General features: G+C 39.3%; 1 protein-coding gene across 6 annotated transcripts in view; it reads right to left on the bottom strand.

Moving 5' to 3' along the window:
• The window catches only part of whrnb (whirlin b), a 203,028-nt gene that overhangs the window by 139,087 nt on the left and 43,251 nt on the right, over positions 1 to 20,690 (bottom strand). For all 6 annotated transcript variants that reach the window (XR_004932165.1, XR_004932166.1, XM_036144712.1 and 3 more), the window contains exon 2: positions 3,356 to 3,532. Coding sequence is in view for 4 of the 6 variants with exons in the window: in XM_036144712.1 (XP_036000605.1) it covers positions 3,356 to 3,532 (177 nt within the window). In the remaining 2 variants the exon portion in view is untranslated. The remainder of the gene's footprint in view (positions 1 to 3,355; positions 3,533 to 20,690) is intronic.

The following is a 20,690-nucleotide window of genomic DNA, read 5'->3' as shown; positions in this document are numbered from 1 at the left end:
TTGTATCGTCCACCAGGCCCTTACACTCAGTTTTTGGATCAGTTGTCAGATTTCTTATCTGATTTGGTGTTAAATACTGATAAGGCTATTATAGTGGGTGATTTTAACATCCATGTTGACACAGAATGTGATAACCTTAGTGTAGCCTTTAAAACTATCCTAGATTCAATTGGTTTTGCTCAAAATGTGCATAAACCGACGCACTCTTGGCTCCATACTTTAGACCATGTGCTGACATATGGCATTGATTGTGAAGAATTAACAGTATTTCCTCACAACCCTGTCCTATCTGATCATTTTTTAATAACATTTGAGTTTAATCTAACTGAGTTCTCCACCCCCAAAAGAGGGTTCCATTATAGTAGATCTTTATCGGATAATGCTGTATCAAAACTTAAAGAGTCTGTCCCCTTTTTAATATCCTCCGTATTGCAGAAATGCCCTGTAGATGGCAGCAATGTTGTTTCTTCCAATTCACAAATAGATGTCTTTGTAAACGGTATGACTTCGTCATTGCGTTCTGCATTAGACAATGTAGCTCCCTTGAAAAAGAAGGTGATTATTCACAGGAAGCTGGCTCCTTGGTTTAATTCAGAGCTGCGTTCCTTGAAGCACAATGTTAGGAAATTGGAGAGAAAATGGCGCTCTACACACCAAGAGGAATCCTACTTAATCTGGAAGAACAGTCTATTGTTGTATAACAAGACCCTTCGCAGAGTTAGAGCAGCATATTTTTCATCATTAATTGAGGAGAATAAGAATAATCCTAGATTTCTCTTCAGTACAGTTGCCAAACTTACCCAGAGCCACAGCTCTGTTGATCCATCCATTCCCTTAGCTCTTAGCAGTAATGATTTTATGGGATTCTTCATAAATAAAATTGATTCCATTAAAAATAAAATAATTGGCATCCTCCCAAACATGATTACCTCATCCTCAGTAAGTGAGGCAGCATTGGAGGAATCCTTAGAACCTGTGCAGTGTCTGAACTGTTTAAAAGCAGTAGAGCTTTCTGAGCTATCTAAAATTTTAGCTTCATCTAAACCTTCTACCTGTATGTTAGACCCAATCCCAACCAAGTTGTTTAAGGAGGTATTCCCTCTGATCAGTGGTCCTATTTTAGACATGATTAATCTATCCTTGGTAAATGGATATGTACCACAGGCTTTTAAAGTAGCTGTTATTAAACCTTTACTTAAGAAACCATCTCTTGATCAAGATGAGTTAGTAAATTACAGACCTATATCTAATCTTCTTTTCTTATCTAAAATTCTTGAGAAAGTAGTTGCTAATCAACTATGTGAACATTTACAAAGTAATGACCTACTTGAGGAGTTTCAGTCAGGCTTCAGAGCTCATCATAGCACTGAAACAGCTCTATTGAAGGTCACCAATGATATTCTCATGGCCTCAGATAATGGACTTGTGTCTATACTTGTCCTGTTAGATCTCAGTGCTGCATTTGATACAGTTGATCACAATATTCTCCTACAAAGACTTGAGCATACTGTAGGGATTAAGGGGAAAGCATTAGGCTGGTTTAAATCTTATCTGTCGGACAGATTCCAGTTTGTTCATGTTAATAATAAATCTTCCTCAAACTCTAGGGTCACTTGTGGAGTACCACAGGGTTCAGTCCTTGGACCAATTCTATTTACTATATATATGCTTCCGATTGGCAAAATTATCAGACAGCATGGGATTAATTTCCACTGTTATGCTGATGACACTCAGCTATATTTATCCATAAATCCTGATGAATCCAATCAGTTACTTCGACTGCAGTCATGTCTTGATGACATCAAAAGCTGGATGACTTTAAATTTCCTGCATTTAAATTCTGACAAGACAGAAGTTGTAATCTTTGGGCCAGAGTCTTCAAAAAATAAAGTTCTTAATCAATCCCTTAATCTGGATGGCATTAACTTGGCCTCTGGTAATAAAGTTAAAAATCTTGGTGTTGTTTTCGACCAAGACATGTCATTTAAATCCCATATTAAACAGGTTTCCAGAGTTTCCTTTTTTCACCTCCGGAATATCGCCAAAATTAGAAACATTCTGTCCAGGAGTGATGCTGAAAAACTAGTCCATGCATTTGTTACTTCAAGGCTGGACTATTGTAATTCTTTACTATCAGGAAGTCCACAAAATGCAGTTCGAAGTCTTCAGCTGATTCAAAATGCTGCGGCAAGAGTTCTGATGAAAATCAACAAGAGGGATCATATGTCTCCAATTTTAGCTTCCCTTCATTGGCTTCCTGTTAAATCAAGAATAGAATTTAAAATTCTCCTTCTAACGTATAAAGCCCTTAATAATCAAGCTCCATCATATATCAGAGCTCTGATTACCCCGTATGTTCCTAACAGAGCACTTCGCTCTCAGACTGCAGGTCTGCTGGTGGTTCCTAGAGTCTCTAAAAGTAGAATGGGAGGCAGATCCTTTAGCTATCAGGCTCCTCTCCTGTGGAACCAACTCCCAGTTTTGGTCCGTGAGGCAGACACCCTATCTATTTTTAAGACTAATGTTAAAACTTTCCTTTTTGACAAAGCTTATAGTTAGAGTGGCTCATACCCTGAGCTATCTCTATAGTTGTGCTGTGATAGGCCTAGGCTGCTGGAGGACATCAGGGTCTAATTTTCTCACTCTACTGATTTCTACTGTTCTTCAGTCTACTGTTCTCCAGTTTTGCATTGTATTACATTGAAATGACTGTCGTCATTTCAGCTTTTAACTTTTTGCTCTCTCTCTTTTTCTTCATAGTAGGTACACCTGGTCTGGCGTTCTGTTAACTGTGACATCATCCAGAGAAGACGGCTCACCCGCTACTACCATCTAATGTAGAACAGATTACTGGATCAATGTGTGCTTCTGTGCTTTTTTGTTTCTCTTGTTGTGTCTCTGTTCTGTCTTCTGTAACCCCAGTCGGTCAAGGCAGATGACCGTTCATACTGAGCCCGGTTCTGCCGGAGGTTTTTCCTTCCCGTTAATGGGTGGTTTTTCTTCCCACTGTCGCTTCATGCTTGCTCAGTATGAGGGATTGCAGCAAAGCCATGTACAATGCAGATGACTCTTCCTGTGGCTCTACGCTTCCCCAGGAGTGAATGCTGCTTGTCGGGACTTTGATGCAATCAACTGGTTTCCTTATATAGGACATTTTTGACCAATCTGTATAATCTGACCCAATCTGTATAATATGATTGAACTTGACTTTGTAAAGTGCCTTGAGATGACATGTTTCATGATTTGGCGCTATATAAATAAAACTGAATTGAATTGAATTGAATTGCAATTATACATAACTCCAACATCTACTAGAGCTTTTAACTAATGAACAACACATTTACATTGGTCTTACCGTCCTCTCCTCCATGCTGTACCCTTGCCTCAGGTTGGCCTCTTGGCTATCAGGAGGAGGAGACACACTCCGACCCTGAGGGTCCACCCAGCTGTACACTTTGTTGGTCATATACCCTCCTGGGATGTGACCCATTGAACACAATGACATGGTCAGCTTCTTGCATCCCTTCAGCACCTGCATCAGACGACAGCAGCCAGTTTTTAGACTCCAACAGTGCCAATAAGACAGTTGCCATTTATGCCTTCAGTACATTCTTTAAATAAACCAACACTAAACAGAGAACGTGTTGGTTGAGAGATGAGCCTTTTTACAAAGAAATACTGTATCAGTCTGCTTCTGATTCCTGGATCACATTAGTGCAAGGAGGAACAAGAGATATTGGTAATTTTACTATGAACAGTGAAGTGATGAAATCCTATTTTTATTTTGACATATTAGATTTGTTTGTCATAATGAACACAATTTTATGTAGTATTTTATTTATTATTGAAGGGATCCTTAAATGCCATTTCTGTTTACTACCAGTACTTGTATTTCTCTCTCTCTGGCTACAGTGAACTAAAAAAATAATCTGTACTCTGTAGAATTATTGTTGAATCGGTTTCCCTTACAGATTCATTTTTTGTTACACCAAAATACTTCAGAACCTCAATCTGAATCTATTACTAACATTGTGCAAAAATAACCTGGGTAAATACAAAAGGCAGTGTACAAATGATGATTTAATTTATTAAAAGATTAAAACTTATTCGAATCAACAGAGTAATTGCCCTATAACCCAATGAGTGGTTTTGACATTGTTGATGGCAAAAATGCCATTAATCACTTCCAATAACAGAAAATCACTGTGGAGGATTTATTCCAGCTCTTCTTTGTATAATTGTTTCAATTCAGCCCAATTTGAGAGTTTTTGAGCATGAATGGCCTGTTTGAGGTGAAACCACAGCAGCAACAATTTAGCAATTTGCTTTACATCACTTTAGATAGCAGTTGAAAATTTGGTGTGTATGCCACTAAGCCTGCCTATGCTTAACCTATACATACCATAAATATATCTTTGAGGCAATTATCCAACATTAATGCTAAGGATAGTGCAAAATTATGCCCTATTCATTTATTTACATACTAAATACATATATTTAGATATCTTACATGAGTTGTAATAAAAGTGATTTATATGTCTACTTAATTCAGAATACATTAGAATATGTGTTATGATGATGGTCTTTTGTCATAACATATAACAATTCCCTTTTGAAAAAATAATGAAGAATTAAACATATCTTTCATTGAGTACACATTTCTGCATTAACGTTTTGTATTGTTCTGTAGTGATATTTCAATCTTAAATGTTGCATTTTTAATAGCTTTCAGCAGAAAAACAACTTAATTAACATGGCGTAAAAGCTTTCAAACATCAGTCTTTTTGGAATTATTCTATATAATGCATTTTACTTGGTGAACTGAGTTACTGAAATTAACATTTCAATAATATTCTAATTTATTGAATGTGCTGGATATAGGCAATCTCCAGCACACACGGGAGAATAATGGTTCTCTCTTTGGTTCGCTGGAGTCCCCAAGCCTTAGAAATGGCTTTGTGACCCTTTCCAGACTGATAGATGTTAGTGTCTTTGTTTCTCATCCTGTGTTTCCTATTCAAGATCCTTTAGCCCAGGGGTGTCCAACCTCCAGTCCTCGAGAGCCGGTGTCCTGAAAGTTTTAGAGGTTTCCCTGGCCCCACACACTTGAATCAAATAGCACAATTAGCTCCTCAGTATGCAGTCAGGTTCTTCACAGTCCTGCTAATTAACTGATTATTTGACTCAAGGCGTGTCAGACCAGGGACACATCTAAAGGTTGCAGGACACCGGCTCTCGAGGACTGGAGTTGGACACCCCTGCTTTAGCCTATTTCATGTTGTCATACAGGTTCTATCAAAGTGATTCATTCACATAAGGCTAGTTTGAATAGACACTTTTTTTCTCTTAAGAAATAAAGTCATAATTTAAAAAGTGCATTTTGTGTTTAGTCAGGTTATCTTTATCCAAGATTACAATAATTTAATAACAAGAAACATTTCTGTTTAACAAAAAAGAAAAAAAAGAGGATATATGATTATATATAGGGTTTAAAAAATTCTCAGCTCTGTACCTCTACAATGTTCCTAAAAAGAACAGAGATTTGTTCGTTCTCAAGATTTTTAAAGAGGACAAAACTTTAAGCAAAGCGAATTCAGTAATTTATACTTAAAAATAACAAAGAAAGCTCAGTATTTCAAAGCATTTATAATGCATGTGTGTGTTCAGTGTGAAGGTGGGACAGATATGATCAACAATCATCTAGTAAGAACCTGTGGTACTACATCTAAGCAGTAGTGTCCTTGACACCAGTCCCCGGCAGCTGAGACTGTTTTACATGAGTCTCTGATTCTCTACATGAATGAACACTCAATCAGCTACGCCATAGGCAGGGACACATGCTTAATTATGAATAAAAATGTAAAAAAAATCTAATTATTTTATTTTTAATTTACTGTTATTTGAGAACAAACTTATTTGTTGAGTTTAAAAACAAGTGCCATTTATTGCTGTGAAAGAACAAAACTACAGCAAATTTGAGAAGCAGAATGCACCAAAATACTTTTGATTTAATATTCCAATTATTTTATATCTTATCATAAATAAACTATAATAAATAATAAGACAATCTTGTGTGATCATTTGGAGCCAAATTGACTCTGAAACAAAACTTTGATTACTTGCATAGCATAGAATTAGAATTATGTAATTCTAATTCCTATTATCATACAGTCACACTAAAAGCGGCAGTATAGTGACCGCTGTAGTTCATGCTAAGTGTATAAAGTAAAATACAAATTGTTTAATAAAGATTTCTGCCATAGTATTTTATGGCAGTGTTAAAGAAACAAAAGATGCTTTACATGTCATAAATCAACAACAAAACCATATTTCCACATGCATTTCCATTTGTTCCAATATATTCAACTGCTAAGATGTTCATACAGCAGACCTCTCGGCACATTATGATGACGTATTGCATTAAGGTAGGGTTCAGAATGCAAAACAAACTCAAAATCCCTATCATTTGTTTGGTGTATTACACAAAACCTACAGGTCAACAGCAGTGATTCAAGCCACAAAATAACCAAACATTAATCATCAGTGATGGGCTGTTTAAAGTAGCTTGCTTGCAGCTTGTCTAAATGGCTTCTTTTTATCTGAAACAATTATAACACACCTACATGTATACATTACTCAAAAAATGTAAACGAATACCTTGAAAACACTTTGGATCTCAAGAGGAAAAAGATCTTGCTAGTAACCATCTCATCTGGTGATTCAACTCAAAATGATTACAGGGAGATTGAAACTGAGAAGCTGGTGTGACAGTTTAGTCCAATTTGCTGAAATGTCATTGCAGCAACTCAGTAGTTTGTATTGCCCCTTAAATGCTTGTATGTATGGCTAACAACAGCGGGACATGTTCCTTATGATAGTGTTTGATGGATAGTGTCCAGGGGTATTTCCCCTCCGATCCTGACCAGGGCATCACTGAGCTTCTGGACAGTCTGAGGTGCAACCTGGTGGTGTCAGGTGGCTCTAAACATGATGTCCCAGAGATGTTCTATTGGATTCAGGTCAGGGAAGCACGAAGGCTTGATACCATTGATACTATTGACTAATGGTATCAATTCCTTCATCCTCCAGGAACTGCTTGCATCCTTTTGCCATATGAGGCCAGGCATTGTCACGCACTGGGAAGAATCCAAGACCCACCACACCAGCAAAGGGTTTAACTATAGATTCTATTCCGATAACTAGTGAGTAAGGGTTTCATAATTTTTCCTGAACCCTCTCTAGACAAACACTGACCCACCACAAAACTGATCATGCTGAACAATGTTGCAGGCAGCTTAACGTTCAACACTGTTTCTCCAGATTCTTTCACATCTGTCACCTGAGCTCAGAGTGATCCTGCCCTCATCTGTGAAAAGAAGAGGCTGCCAGACCTGAACCTGTTAATTCTGATGTTCTGTGGCAAATGCCAGTCAAGCGGCATGGTGCAGAGAAATGAGTACAAGGACTACAAGAGAACGTCAGGCCCTCAGGCCACCCTCATAAAGCCACTTTCTAATGGTTTAGTCAGAGACATTCACACCAGAGACCCACTGGAGCTCTAGCAGAACTCATCCTGTTCCTCCTTGCACAAAGTAGAAGATACCGGTCCGGCTGATGGGTTAATGACCTCAGACAGTCCTGCCCAGCTGTCCTAGACCAACTGCCTGTTTCCTGGAATCTCCTCTATGCACTGGAGACTGTGCTGGGAGACACAGAACATCTTCTGGCAACTATACTTATCGATGTACCATCCTGGTGGAGCTGGACCACCTGTGCAACCTCTGTAGGGTCAAGGTATCGTCCCACGCTACCAGTAGGGACTCTGACTCTGGTCTGATGCTAAACTACTGAAAAGCAGTAAAACCAAAACGAGGCAAAAATGTCCATGGCCTCCAGCTGCTGAACATTCCTGTTTTTGGTGTCGTCTCACTATTGCCCCTTTAGTTCACCTCTTGTTAATTTCATTACCACCAAAACAGCTGAGACGGATTAAAAGCTCCTCTACTACGTCAATTCACTAGATCAATGTTCCAGAAGTTTAACTGTCCAGATGTTATACTCTGAATGAATATTATACTCTGTTTTATCCATTTTATACCCGTTTCTTCTTGCAGGGTTGCCAGCCTTGATTGGATGAAAAGACAGGTACACCCTGGATTGGGAAAAAAAAAACATGCACACCTGTCCTAGCATGGGAGAGTTTCTGAGCACTCTCCGCCATAACAATCCAGGAGTAGAGATGAGAGAGCATAAACCTAATATGTTACTTGTTATGAGACAGCTGCCCTGACTTTCCTGTCAGCTTTAAGTCTTGCTGGCTCCAAATGATGAAATCCAATTTTCCAAATTGTTGGGCTTTTCCGCGCTTCACTTCCAGATTTTATCCCATCACCCCTTTGAGTTCAACCACCAAAGCCAGTCTGCGTACCAGCACATCCAGCTTTTCGGCTTCACTCTTCCACCTTCCAGAACTGTCCATTCACCACCTTAGTGAGCGCGTCATATGCAGCCGGCAGCCTGATCAAGGCCAAATGGCTACCAACATCCGCTGTATTTGCTGATACATAAAAAATCCACCAAATCCAATAAGTAGAAATCCAAGTATCCTGAATCCAAACATGCAAACGTTTCAAACATCCAGGAATGACAAAATCGAAAGACACACTGTTTTCTATCCAAGAATATAGGGTGTATCCCACAAAATGAGTCAAATCAGGACGGGACGGGTCCCCCTTTCGTTGCCTACCTGTCGAAAAATTTTTATCAATAGCATTGAGAGACCAGCTTACCAGATCCATGTTTTTCAGAGTTCGGTTGATATGAAGAAAGTGCTCAGAAAGACAAGACATAGCAGCAGAAGCTGGAGAGGAGAGAAAAACACGACCGACGAGAGACAGAACAGAACAGTTTTAAAATATTAAATGAAAGCACAAAGGGATAAAAAAGAGCTTTGCAAAATTTGTGTAATAAAGCAGAGAATATGAAAAAAGGGCTAAGAAATGTAACACCTAACTATGACTTGTCCTGACCTGTCTTAAAAATATGTTTCATAATTGAAGCTACGTTGTTGAACTTAATGCTCTTTCTGACAAATCTGATTGAGGACAAGGCTTATACTGATACGAAAGGCACGTTAAAAGCAGCTACAAAAACACATGAATGGCTAAATTTGAGTAGGTTTTAAAGTTCATCAATTGCCACTTGATCGTTAGGATGGATATTGACTGAAATATCAATGCAATTTGAGATCCTGCACAGCAAGACAAGTTTCTTTAATCAGCTCAGAATAATGTCTAATCAGGTGTTTGCGTTCAATAGTACTTGCAATATATTTATTTTATTCTTTTTTTGGTTTATTTAGTCCTGTATGCCTCTTGCATGGGATAAGGTAATCAAATTAGGGTTTTGACTTCAATGTTTTGTTTCTCATCCCAAAACAAAACATTGAAGATGGATCTTCTCTGAATGAGGCCAGACTCTGGACATCTATTTCCCTCTCTCCTGGCGTCCTTGCTCTGGCGCCTGTGTGAGTCACAGTCATAGTCAGCACTGTGGCCCTCAAGCCTCTGCTAATTCTTTTCTGCTTTAAAGATACAACCAAATATCATGACAGCAGATGCAAAAGGCAATATAGCTGAAATAGCAATGCCAAACAGAGAATGAGATAATTTCAGAAGAGAGAATGGACTGATTCATTCTCAAACGTTTAATATACAGTGAGTTAATGAATGGATGACAGTGTTCCTCGGAACTGTTTGGTTTAAAAATCTTACACAAAACAGAAAAATTATGTTGCCAAAAATGTTTAGGAGTAGACGATTGTATGTGCAGATATTCTGGACTTCCTTGGATAAAATGACTGTCATTTGAATTGTCTCCTCTAAAAGAGCTTTTACATTGAGAAGAAAATTTGTAAGTATTTATTATTATTATTATTATTATTATTACTATTATTGATACTAATAATAATAATAAACATGAGCAAAATGTTTGAGACATTCAGTCTAGGTTTAGTCTTTGTCTGGGTTCTGAACTGTTTACATGAAAAGCTTAGACAAGCTAAGCTTTCAAAAATATTAATATTTATGAACATTTAGTTTGCTCTAACATTAAAAGTTAACCCTTTACACCAAACGTAGTTGGTTATTAACTTGTAATAGATGTTATTAAACAACTCTAAATATGAATCACCTTATATATCCGGTGAATATCTTTGGCGGTTTTCAGAAGGCATGGTGGCATTGATGTATGGCAGCCTCGCCTCTGTCAGTCTGCCCCAGGGCAGCTGTGGTTACTAACATAGTTCACCACTGTCAGGGTGTGAATGTGTGTGTGAATGGGTGAAGGACTGACTGTAGTGTAAAGAGCTTTGCAGTTGTCAGACTAGTTAAAGCACTATGCAAGTACAAGCCATTTACCATTTTACCATATCCAAATGTGTAGTCTCTAAATCCTTTCTCAAACTTGCCAGGTTTGGAATGAGAAAGTATGTCAAACCAGGTCAAGCGACATTTTGATCTCTGCAGAGAATTACAGTATTACAATACTATTTTTTACTATATTTTATCTCTGATTTGATGCCTTCACCCCCAGGAATGCATAAACAGGCTGTATGATCTGGTGGGGTTCTGTTTGACATCAGGAGATTACCACACCAAATTCTTTCAGTCTTTCAGGCAGAATCCGTCAGCATTCTGTTTCTGTTATACACCTCTCCAGCTGCACTATACCCCTAAAGACCCTAAACTGTGTAAATGATCACACTTAGCGGATTGCTTATCAGATGTTAAGAAATGTTGAAGTGATAAATATCTTCGATTGAACTCTAAAAAAGACACTGTGTTTGATTATTTCCCCTGGCAGCTTGATTTAACAGCGTCGCCGGAAGAACTGTCCAAAACAGTTTGTTTCACTTAAGGTAATTTATATAAGATTTATTTCAAAACACAAAATAAAAACAAATAACAATGGTTTAAGTTCTTCTAGTTTAGATTACTGGCATTGACTTTTTACCATTCCTCACAAAAAGGCTATTGAACATCTCCAGAAGGTACAAAACTGCAGCAAGATCCCTAAATGGAACCAACAGAGGGTAAAACATACATCCTGTATCTTGTCTCCACACTGGTTACCCGTCATCTTCAGAATTCACTTCAAAATGTGGGAGCTATCCTTTCAGGACTTTTGCACAGTCCACATTAGAGCCCTGCATTGGTACTGGGGCACAATCTCATGGGAGCAGGCAGTTTCATGAGTGCATGAGTAGCAGGCGAATGTGGTTTGACGGTTTGAGTAGTTGTCCTGCAATTGGAAGGTTGTGGGTTTGATTCCAGCTTCCCCTTGTCACATGTCAATGTGCCCCTGGGCAAGGCACTTAACCCTAAGTTGTCTACCAAGCTGCATATCAGTGTATAAATGTGTGTGTGATTGAGTGAATGTGGTTCTAGGGTACAGTGCTTTGGGTGGTCAGTATGACTGGAAAAGTCCTATATAAGTTTAGTTCATTTAAAATAAACACCAGGTCCCAAGATCTATGAAAGGATGGAGATTATAACCTCTATTCTTATATTTATGCTGTGTTGACAACTCCGATTTCTTTAAAAAGCACCAATTTTTTTTTAACCAGCCAAGTTTGTAGTTATTTTTTTATGATAAACATTTATGTCCTTATTTTTTGTATTGAGGAGGCACTCAAAGGATTTCCTGACCACAGACGTCATAGCAACATGTTGTTTAATCCTGCGATGGTCCAATTCTTGGGGACAGGGATGATGGTAGAGCATTTTGATCAGGTGGAAGCACTGTCTGGGACATACTGTACACATAAAAACCTAATCCTGCTTCAACTTTATTATTAATTACTTAAGCCTTCTTTCCCTGCCCCTCAGAAATGATGAGCTCTGGAGGAGCCCTTTTGAACCATTCAACCCAGGCCCCATCATAGAGACACGCCACAAGTGTGACAGGTTGGCAAAAGAGAGTGTGCAGAGATGGAGCAGTTTGCCAGTTTTGTTCACCAAAAAACTGACGGGAACGGACGTGCAAAAGTCAAAGTGACGTATTCAGTCATTACCATGAAAGTCAGTGGAGCAGCAGTCTGGCAATGCATTGCTCCAAATCAAACTGACTGGCTTTTGTGACTGTGGCTCCTCTTAGTCTGCGTTGCTCCAGATGTCATGACTCAGCTGCAGTCCTCACAGTGGCGCCTCAGCCCTCCATATTAAAGGACAAACACTGCAGTACCAGCAGGTGGTTCCAGTGCTTTAAGTAAACTGTTGGGACACGTGGGTCCTTCTGAGACAGAATGCTACAGCTGTATAAGACCAATTTAATAAAGGGAAAGACAAACTACAGCTGATAATTTTCTAAAAAGCAAACCTTTATAGAAAGCGTGAATGTCATTACTGCCACAGCATGAAACCAATCAAAAACTTGATACACCAGAAGGTGTACTTATTTTCTCTTAATTATGTTCCATACCTATGTAAATGATGAGAAGAATTATACTGTAGGTGTCATGTTTATGTTTTCCATGGCTGACCCAGAAGTAACACGGAAGCATGAAACAGGCAACGCTGAGGAAGTCACAATGTATCAGTAGATCCAGGAACAGCTCTAGAGCAGACTCCGGCCAGGTACTGGAAGACAAGGTTTGAGTTGAAAACGACAAGGAGAGCGCGGGATGATCAGGTACCGCTTGGGAGAGCTAATGCTCGGACACCTTTCCTCTGGATTCTGCTTTCTTAAATGTGCGGCTTGATTAGAGAAGAGCACTGAGAGGAGCACTGTGCCACCTTCCAACTGTTGTGCCCTGCTGCAGACAAGGTAATCCTGCACCACACCACTACCCAACACAGAACAACAACTGCATACCTGACAGTAGGGTAGCCAGTAAGGTACCTTTATGAGTCAGGCAGACATGCACACATTTGTTGGGGCATTACAAATGAGCAAAAACGATTCAAAATAAACCCACCTTTTATTGAAGCAGTGTAAACATCAATAAATTTTAAAAAATGCAAGCACATTTACTTTCTGAGTGAAACAGAGAAACAATGTCCAATGTCATATCTTTTAGCCCTTCACCATTAAAGTGGAACGTGAGGTTTTCTGCTACAATGGGCTCCAGAGTTTAATCAATCTTCTCAATCCTCCCCTGATGACATATCGAAGATATCCTCACTTGGGCAGAAGTTACATCTAACTCTAGCTCTGAGACCCTCTCTACACTAAAACACAGATTTTTCAAAGCAACTGTTTTAGTCCAAACCAATCCTTCACAACAGTTCCTGGTCTACAATCAGAATCAGAATCAGACATACTTTAATAATCCCAGAGGGAAATTACTTTTGTTACACGCTCCAGATGTACAAACATTTTTATATATATATTTACAACATTCCACACAAAGTAATATAAATTATACATATACGTGTGTATATATATATATATATATATATATATATATATATATATATATATATATATATATATATATATATATATATATATATGTATAACTATAGATCCAAATAAAGTGATAGTGACTTGTGCAAGAACAGTGCAAAGAATGCAAGTTACAGAGGGGGGGGGGGGTGTCTGAATCACTGAGGGAGGCGTTGTAAAGATTGATGACCACAGGCAGGAATGATTTCCTGTGGCACTCTGTGGTGCATCTGGGTGAGAGGAGTCTTCTGCTGAAGGAGCTCCTCTGCTGGGCCAGTGTGTCATGGAGAGGGTGTGAGACATTGTCTAAGATGGACTGGAGCCTGGACAGCATCCTCCTTTCTGCCACGGTCGTCAGAATGTCCAGTTCCTCCCCCACAACATCACCGGCCCGCCTGATCAGTTTGTTTAGTCTGTTGTTGTCAGCGACCCTCAGCCGACTGCTCCAGCATGTGACAGCAAAGAAGAGCGTGCTGGCAACAACAGACTCATAAAACATCCTCAGCAGCGTCCCGCAGATGTTAAAGGACCTCAGCCTCCTGAGGAAAAAGAGTCAGCTTTGGCCCTTTTTGTAGACCGCCTCGGTGTTTCTGGTCCAGTCCAGCTTATTGTTAAAGTACACTCCCTGGTACTTATACTCTTCCACAGTGTCCACAGGGACCCCCTGGATGGAAACAGGGGTCACAGGTGTGTTTGTCCTCTACAGATTCACTATTAGCTCCTTAGTCTTTGTCACATTGAGCTGCAGATGGTTTAGCTCACTCCAAGTGACAAAGTTGCCCACCACAGTCCTATATTCACTCTCATCCCCCTTTTCAGTGCAGCCAACTATTGCTGAGTCATTAGAGAACTTCTGAAGGTGGCAGGACTCAGTGCAATAGTTGAAGTCTGATGTGAAAAGGGTGAAGAGGAAGGGGGAGAGGATAGTCCCCTGAGGGGCCCCAGTGTTGCTGACCACCCTGTCAGACACACAGTTCTGTAGGCGTACGTACTGTGGTCTGCCTGTCAGGTAATCAACAATCCAGGACACAATGGGAGCCTCCACCTGCATCGCCATCATCTTCTCACCCAGTAGAGCCGGACAGATGGTGTTGAAGGCACTGGAGAAATCAAAGAACATGATTCTCACAGTGCACCACCTCCTCACAGTTCTTGTGGTTGTAGGCTTCCTCTTCACCAGAAGCACATAACAGGGTTTGACGTGAACCATGTTGTGATCTGACCCTTCCCAGAGGGGGGAGAGAAGTGGAGATGTATGCATCTTTAATGTTAGCATACATCAGATCCAGGGTCCTCTCCTCTCTGGTAGGGCAGCTCACATACTGTTTGAAGGTTGGCAGAACTTTGTTCATGGTGACATGGTTAAAGTCTCCCGACATGATGGTGAGGGCATTAGGATGTTGGGTCTGTAGTTTGGAGATGGTGGTGCGTATGATGCTGCAGGCAGATGTTGGGTTTGCAGAGGGAGGGATGTACAGGACAACAGCAATAACATGTGGGATCTCTCTAGGCAGCTGATATGGACGGCTAGCAGTTCAACATCCAGGCTACAGAGCTGGTCTTTAATGGTGATGTGACCCGGGTAACACCATCTGCTGTTTAATAGAATAGCAAGCGCCCCTCTTTTCCGCTTACCGCTCTTAGTATCCCGGTCGGCCCGGACGGTGTGAAAGCCATCAACGGAGACAATCTGGTCCGTAATGTCCTTGTGCAGCCATGTCTCGGTGAAACACATCAGACTGCACTCTCGGTACTCCGGTTGGCTCTGCATTAGTGCCGTTAGCTTGTCCATCTTGTTGCTAAGGGACTGCACATTTCCCATAACAACAGAGGGGAGACACCGCTTAAATCTTCTCCTTTTAATAAGCCCTTCCCGTCTCGACCCTCCTTTCATCCCCCGATGTTGCTTTCCTCCTCTGCAACCTCGGCGTGTTTTTCTCCAGAGTTCGGGTGGTATTTCAGCTGGTCTGGCTACCACACCGGTCGGCATTAGAGCGATCAGCTGTTCTCCGGAGTAAACAAAGGCAGCGTGTGAGCGCGGCATGATAAAAACAACACGAAAAAGCACAAAAACTCTCTGAGAATGACCTCGTTAGAGAGGACAATACTTCACAGAGTTACCGTGAAAAAACAAGAGCAATCAAAAAAAGATAAAAGTATGAAAGTTAAAAAGCAAAACGGAGCGATGTAACTGCAGCATGCTGCTTTCGCGCATGCGCACTGAATCTGTAAATGCCTCTGGCTCTGGAGTGCAATAGTTCTACTAAAAAAAATGTCTCCTTGATGAATTGGTCCCTACAAAATTGAGGCTGTGATCTGTCCTTCGGCTGTTTGCTTGAAACTTTCCCTTTCTGCAGAATCTACTCTATGTCCCATGTATCCCAAATCAAGAAAATCATTGTAATCCAATTGCTCACCCTCTGTACTCCATACATCACACTATTGATGTTCATTGGCATGGCTGGAATATTTAGTAGTTGATGGATTTGGAGAGTTTTGACCTAGAGAGGAGTCTTGACCTAAGCTTCCTATTTTCTTAACTCTTGATGCCATGCTCATTTCTGACTTAAAAAAGGGAACTGTTGTGTCCCTGGGGTGTTTGTTTGTTTGTCCCTCCACTCATTATGTTCTGCTCTTTTTCAAAAGGTGTGGCTCTACACCCAAAACTGTTCTCTTGATCAAGCCGGCTACAATTATTTTTTTTCTCTTTTTTTCTCTTTCCATAAATGTAGACGGCTATAATTATGGATGAATAAGACCCTCAATCAGTGCTTCATGCATCCATGGCATAGTGATAATCAAGAGATCTGTTATACTTTATGACTTTTACTCCTCTTTCTCTGTCTTAGACTTGCCTTCCTGGATAAGGCCTCTAACACAATTTGGAGAGGGAAATGAATCTGTTGTCAGACCCCCGCAGCAATACTCTTGTAGAAAACCTGTCTCTGTTCAATGAGAGCCTATTGCTAATCCAAATTTGCTATTAAAATCAACCTCGCTAGCCCATACGCCCTCCATCTCTTTCCCAGCAAATGGATGCTCTGCTGCTGGAACTCAATAGAACAAGCATCTCTCTCATCTGCTCTGTTTTCTGCCTCTTTTAACTTGTGAATAACCAGTTGAGTTTATTTTATTTTATCTCATAGGTCATAGTGCAGTGAAAACTCTAATATTCTGGTTTCTGTTCTGGTTTTATGTTTAAGTTATTTTGCTCCCCTGCCTTAGGTTCTCTGGTTGCTTTGAGTTTTGTCTTTTCTAGGTTCTTGTTTACTGTTAGTTTATCCTGTTTTGTCATCAGTTTTAGTCTTAGCTTTATCTTCTGTTTTAGGTTTGTACTTCAGGGTGGTTTTGTTTCTTAGCAAGTCTGGTGTAGTTTCTGTCCACTTGTCCTGTCAGCTTTTTAAGTTTGGTTTCTGCTCTGTTATTGTTTTGGGCCTCAGCACTGATGTCTGAGGCCTGTTTCAATAAGGAGGTTCAACCAACTCTGAGTTAAAACTTGAACTCTGAGTTGACTTAGCCTGAGATGGGAAACTCTGAGTTTTGGGTTTCAGTACAGCTGAAATGAGTTAGTTCAATCAACTCTGAGTTGACTGACTCTGAGTTAAGCGCGTGCACCACAACTATAAAAAGCCATTATCAATGGAGCGCAGATATTACGAGTCACCATGGCAACAGCGTCAGACAAAAAAAGGTGTGCATATTTCTCACTAGCAGAACTGGATGTGCTTATGCAAGCATATGCAGAATTTGAACATGTATTTTAAAAAAAGCAACATGGCTGCAGCGGCGAAGGAGAGAGAGTTAGCTTGGGTGAAAATAGCTGCTTGAGTCAATGCGTAAGTTTACATTTTAATTACTTTTATACAGTGTTGGGTGTAATGAATTAAGTTACTAAGTCATCTAAATACTGTAATTAAATTAAAGACTATAAAACAATAGTGGATTTAATATCAAATTTTAAAAGGTATATTTTTAATTTAACTTTCTCCCTCTAGTTACACACTTTGGTCAATTTAAGATTAATTCATGCAATTGAATATTGTTTATTTGAAAGCATCAGAAGTGCAGTTTCTTGTCTCTCCTTGTATTGTTCAAGTGGTTGAGGTTGATTTGGGATTTAGAAAGTAATTAATAAGTAAGTAAAACAAATTAGTAAGTAGAACAATACTTTCTAGAGACAGTAATTATTACATTAATCTAATTAGACTTGTTGAAGATAAAATTTGTAGTTAGTAATTAAGAACTATTTTAGAGTAACTTACCCAACTGTTATAATATCAGAGGTGAAACTGGAAGAACAGTATTTTATTAAACCTAATTTAATTTTCATGGATAGGTGCAATCCGGCAGGCATCAAAAGAACATGGCAGCATCTGAAAATGAAATATAAAAACATACTTCAAGCAGGTAAGCCTTGAGCACATCATAGGAGTAGAGTATTTTTTGGCTTTTTCCCTGTTTTTGATTTTTGTTAATAAAGAACCTCATCTGAACCTCTGCTGGTCTGGTGGAATTCTGGGTCCCCTACCTCTGATCATTACAAACACCATTCATTTTTAAATTCCACCCTGTTCTAACCAGGGTAAAACAAATGACCCAGTAAAACTATTGGGAGCAATAGTAGACTGCAACTAGAGCTTGTCTAACAAGTGACAGAGAGAAAGTGCTGTACCACAAAGGAAGCCTCCGCAGGCGAGTCCATTCACTTTGTTCAGCACTGGCTTCCAACAATAAATTCTAGGAGCTGCTTTTCTATTTTGGGCCTGGTGTTTTTGCAGCCTGAGAGATCATCATCCACAGCCTGAGAGAGGCAAAGATCAGTGCTGGTACTGGCAGAGGCAAGGGACACTTAAGTGCGATTTAGGCTATATATGCCTCCACACAGTGCTTGAGCTGTGTTGGAGTAGGTGGAAGAACAGCTCTCTGTGGGTCTTGCGTAGGGCAGGATGGGTAGGTGGATAGAGAGGAGAAGGGAGGGAATTGTTTCTATGATAAAAGTGGATGGGTATATTTTTATGCTGGAGGTGAGCTAACATGTGGGACAAAAGGCTAGTGTAGACGTCAGTGTTGGTCAGCCAGACTATATAGAGGGCCCTCCGGATGTATGAATGTGATTGATGCTCTAAACTAAGGATTGCTCTGTTAATAAGGTAGGCTTTTAACTGTGCTGACTGTTTTGCACTGTTTCTTTTTTGAAAAAAAAAAAAAAAAACAGAACAAAAACTGTCCACATTTTAAAGAATTTCTGTCTTCCAAATGGTCATTCAAGAATGATGGGAAGATTTGTTTGGATTACATTGCTTTTTATTTTCTATCTTATAGCTAGTACAAGAATTTATCTTTACTGAATTCATCAAAAAACTTGTGTAGACAGGTTCCACATCTGGTTCATTAAACCTGTGTGTATTTTTAACAAATGGGTTTGGTTAATACAAAGTTTCCAACTTACAAGTCAAAGCAAACATTAAACTTGCATTCCTATTTTCAGATAAAGCCCTACAGTCATTAGTTTTAGGGCAAATCACCTTCCTGATAGGTTTAAAGTTGAGATTTTCTCCCATATATCAGTTTTATAGTACTTCCTCCTGATGTGGTGTGTGTGTGTGTGTGTGTGTGTGTGTGTGTGTGTGTGTGTGTGTTTGTGTGTGTGTGTGTGTGTGTGTGCGCGCGCGCGTTTGTTTTGGAGTTTATTGAGTTAAATTCACTGTCAGCTCAAATCTCCACTGCCAACTGCTTTCCTTTCCTTGATCATTTATCTCACTTACTCAGGAAGGGACTTCTTCTTCTTATCTGCCATTTTCTGTGTATATAAGAGAAAGAATCCTAAATGCATAATCTGAACTTTCTCTGTGGGTGTGCAGAGGTTCCAGTATGTATATTTGCTAAAATATTGAAGCTAAAATGAAAAAATAAAATCAGAATGAAATTTTAAGCTTTTTTTTTTTGTTTGTTTTACTCTGTTTACACTTTAAATCCACTATAGATCACAGAATAATAAAACTATAAAAATTAGCTATATTCTGCTGACTGCAGCAGTTCAGCGCTGAGGCCAGTGTTCATATGTCCAGCTGATGGCAATTTATAGTGTGTTGAGGCATTGCTGCACAAAGTTATTTATAAACTTGTAGGGATGGAGGCGGGAAAACTTCCATTGATAAGTTAAATGACTAAACATAAATAAAATATTTGTCATGATTAATATTTCACAATTAGTGGTTTGGACAATTCTTGCAGAGAGACTATCAGTGAACAGTGTGATGTCAATTTAAGGGTATGTCATTTGTTTATTTTTATATACATTAATGCTAATTTAGCTTTTATTTTAAAATAACTTTTACCTGCACCAAATCCACATTCGTATGGAGGACCAAGTCTTCCATATTTAAAAATAAATACAGAAATAAATAAATGCTCAATAAATAAATAAGCATATAATTAATTGCCACTAAATTAATAAATGTAGGTAGAAATTAAATTATACAGTGAGACATAATTGTATATATCTCTATTATATAATACAATACAATAAATACCTTATTTATTTATTGTCTGTTATAATCTTCAACTTTATTTATTAATTACTTTTTTTAAGTATTTATTTATGTGCATGTTATAATGTTTTTGTCTTTTATTCTTCCTTTGTATTTTTTTACCTTATATATTTCTGTGATGCTATTTATTTCTGCCTGTCATTTTTACATTTCTGGATGTCCTTTTTACATTTCTGTATGCATTTCTGCCTCATTATGCAAATGAGGAGGGGCTGTGTCTTAAGGGCTCAACTTCTGCCCATTGGTTGGTTAGCATTTTACTGCATCGGTCAAATCTACATGGCTTTTCCCGCACTAAAGCATTGTTTACTAATGTCAAACTCAGTAGGCAGACGTTCAGTGTCCGACCTCTTAAGGGAAGCTGCTAACAGACTGGAAGAATTAGAACGCTGTACGCAGAGTCCGAAATGAACACTCGCCAGATGCCAAATGCGAGTAAATTTCCCGTTTGGCGAGTGAATTTGGCTTTTTGCCACATGGCGAATAAATCTTTGTGCTAAATCTACCATCTAATGTAGAACAGATTACTAGATCAATGTGTGCTTCTGTGCTTTTTTGTTTCTCTTGTTGTGTCTCTGCTCTGTCTTCCGTAACCCCAGTCGGTCGAGGCAGATGACCGTTCATACTGAGCCCGGTTCTGCCGGAGGTTTTCCTTCCCGTTAATGGGGAGTTTTTCTTCCCACTGTCGCTTCA

Source organism: Fundulus heteroclitus, chromosome 12 (genome assembly GCF_011125445.2).
Source record: "Fundulus heteroclitus isolate FHET01 chromosome 12, MU-UCD_Fhet_4.1, whole genome shotgun sequence".
NCBI classification, from domain to species: domain Eukaryota; kingdom Metazoa; phylum Chordata; class Actinopteri; order Cyprinodontiformes; family Fundulidae; genus Fundulus; species Fundulus heteroclitus.
This window is presented reverse-complemented; position numbering and strand designations above follow the sequence as displayed.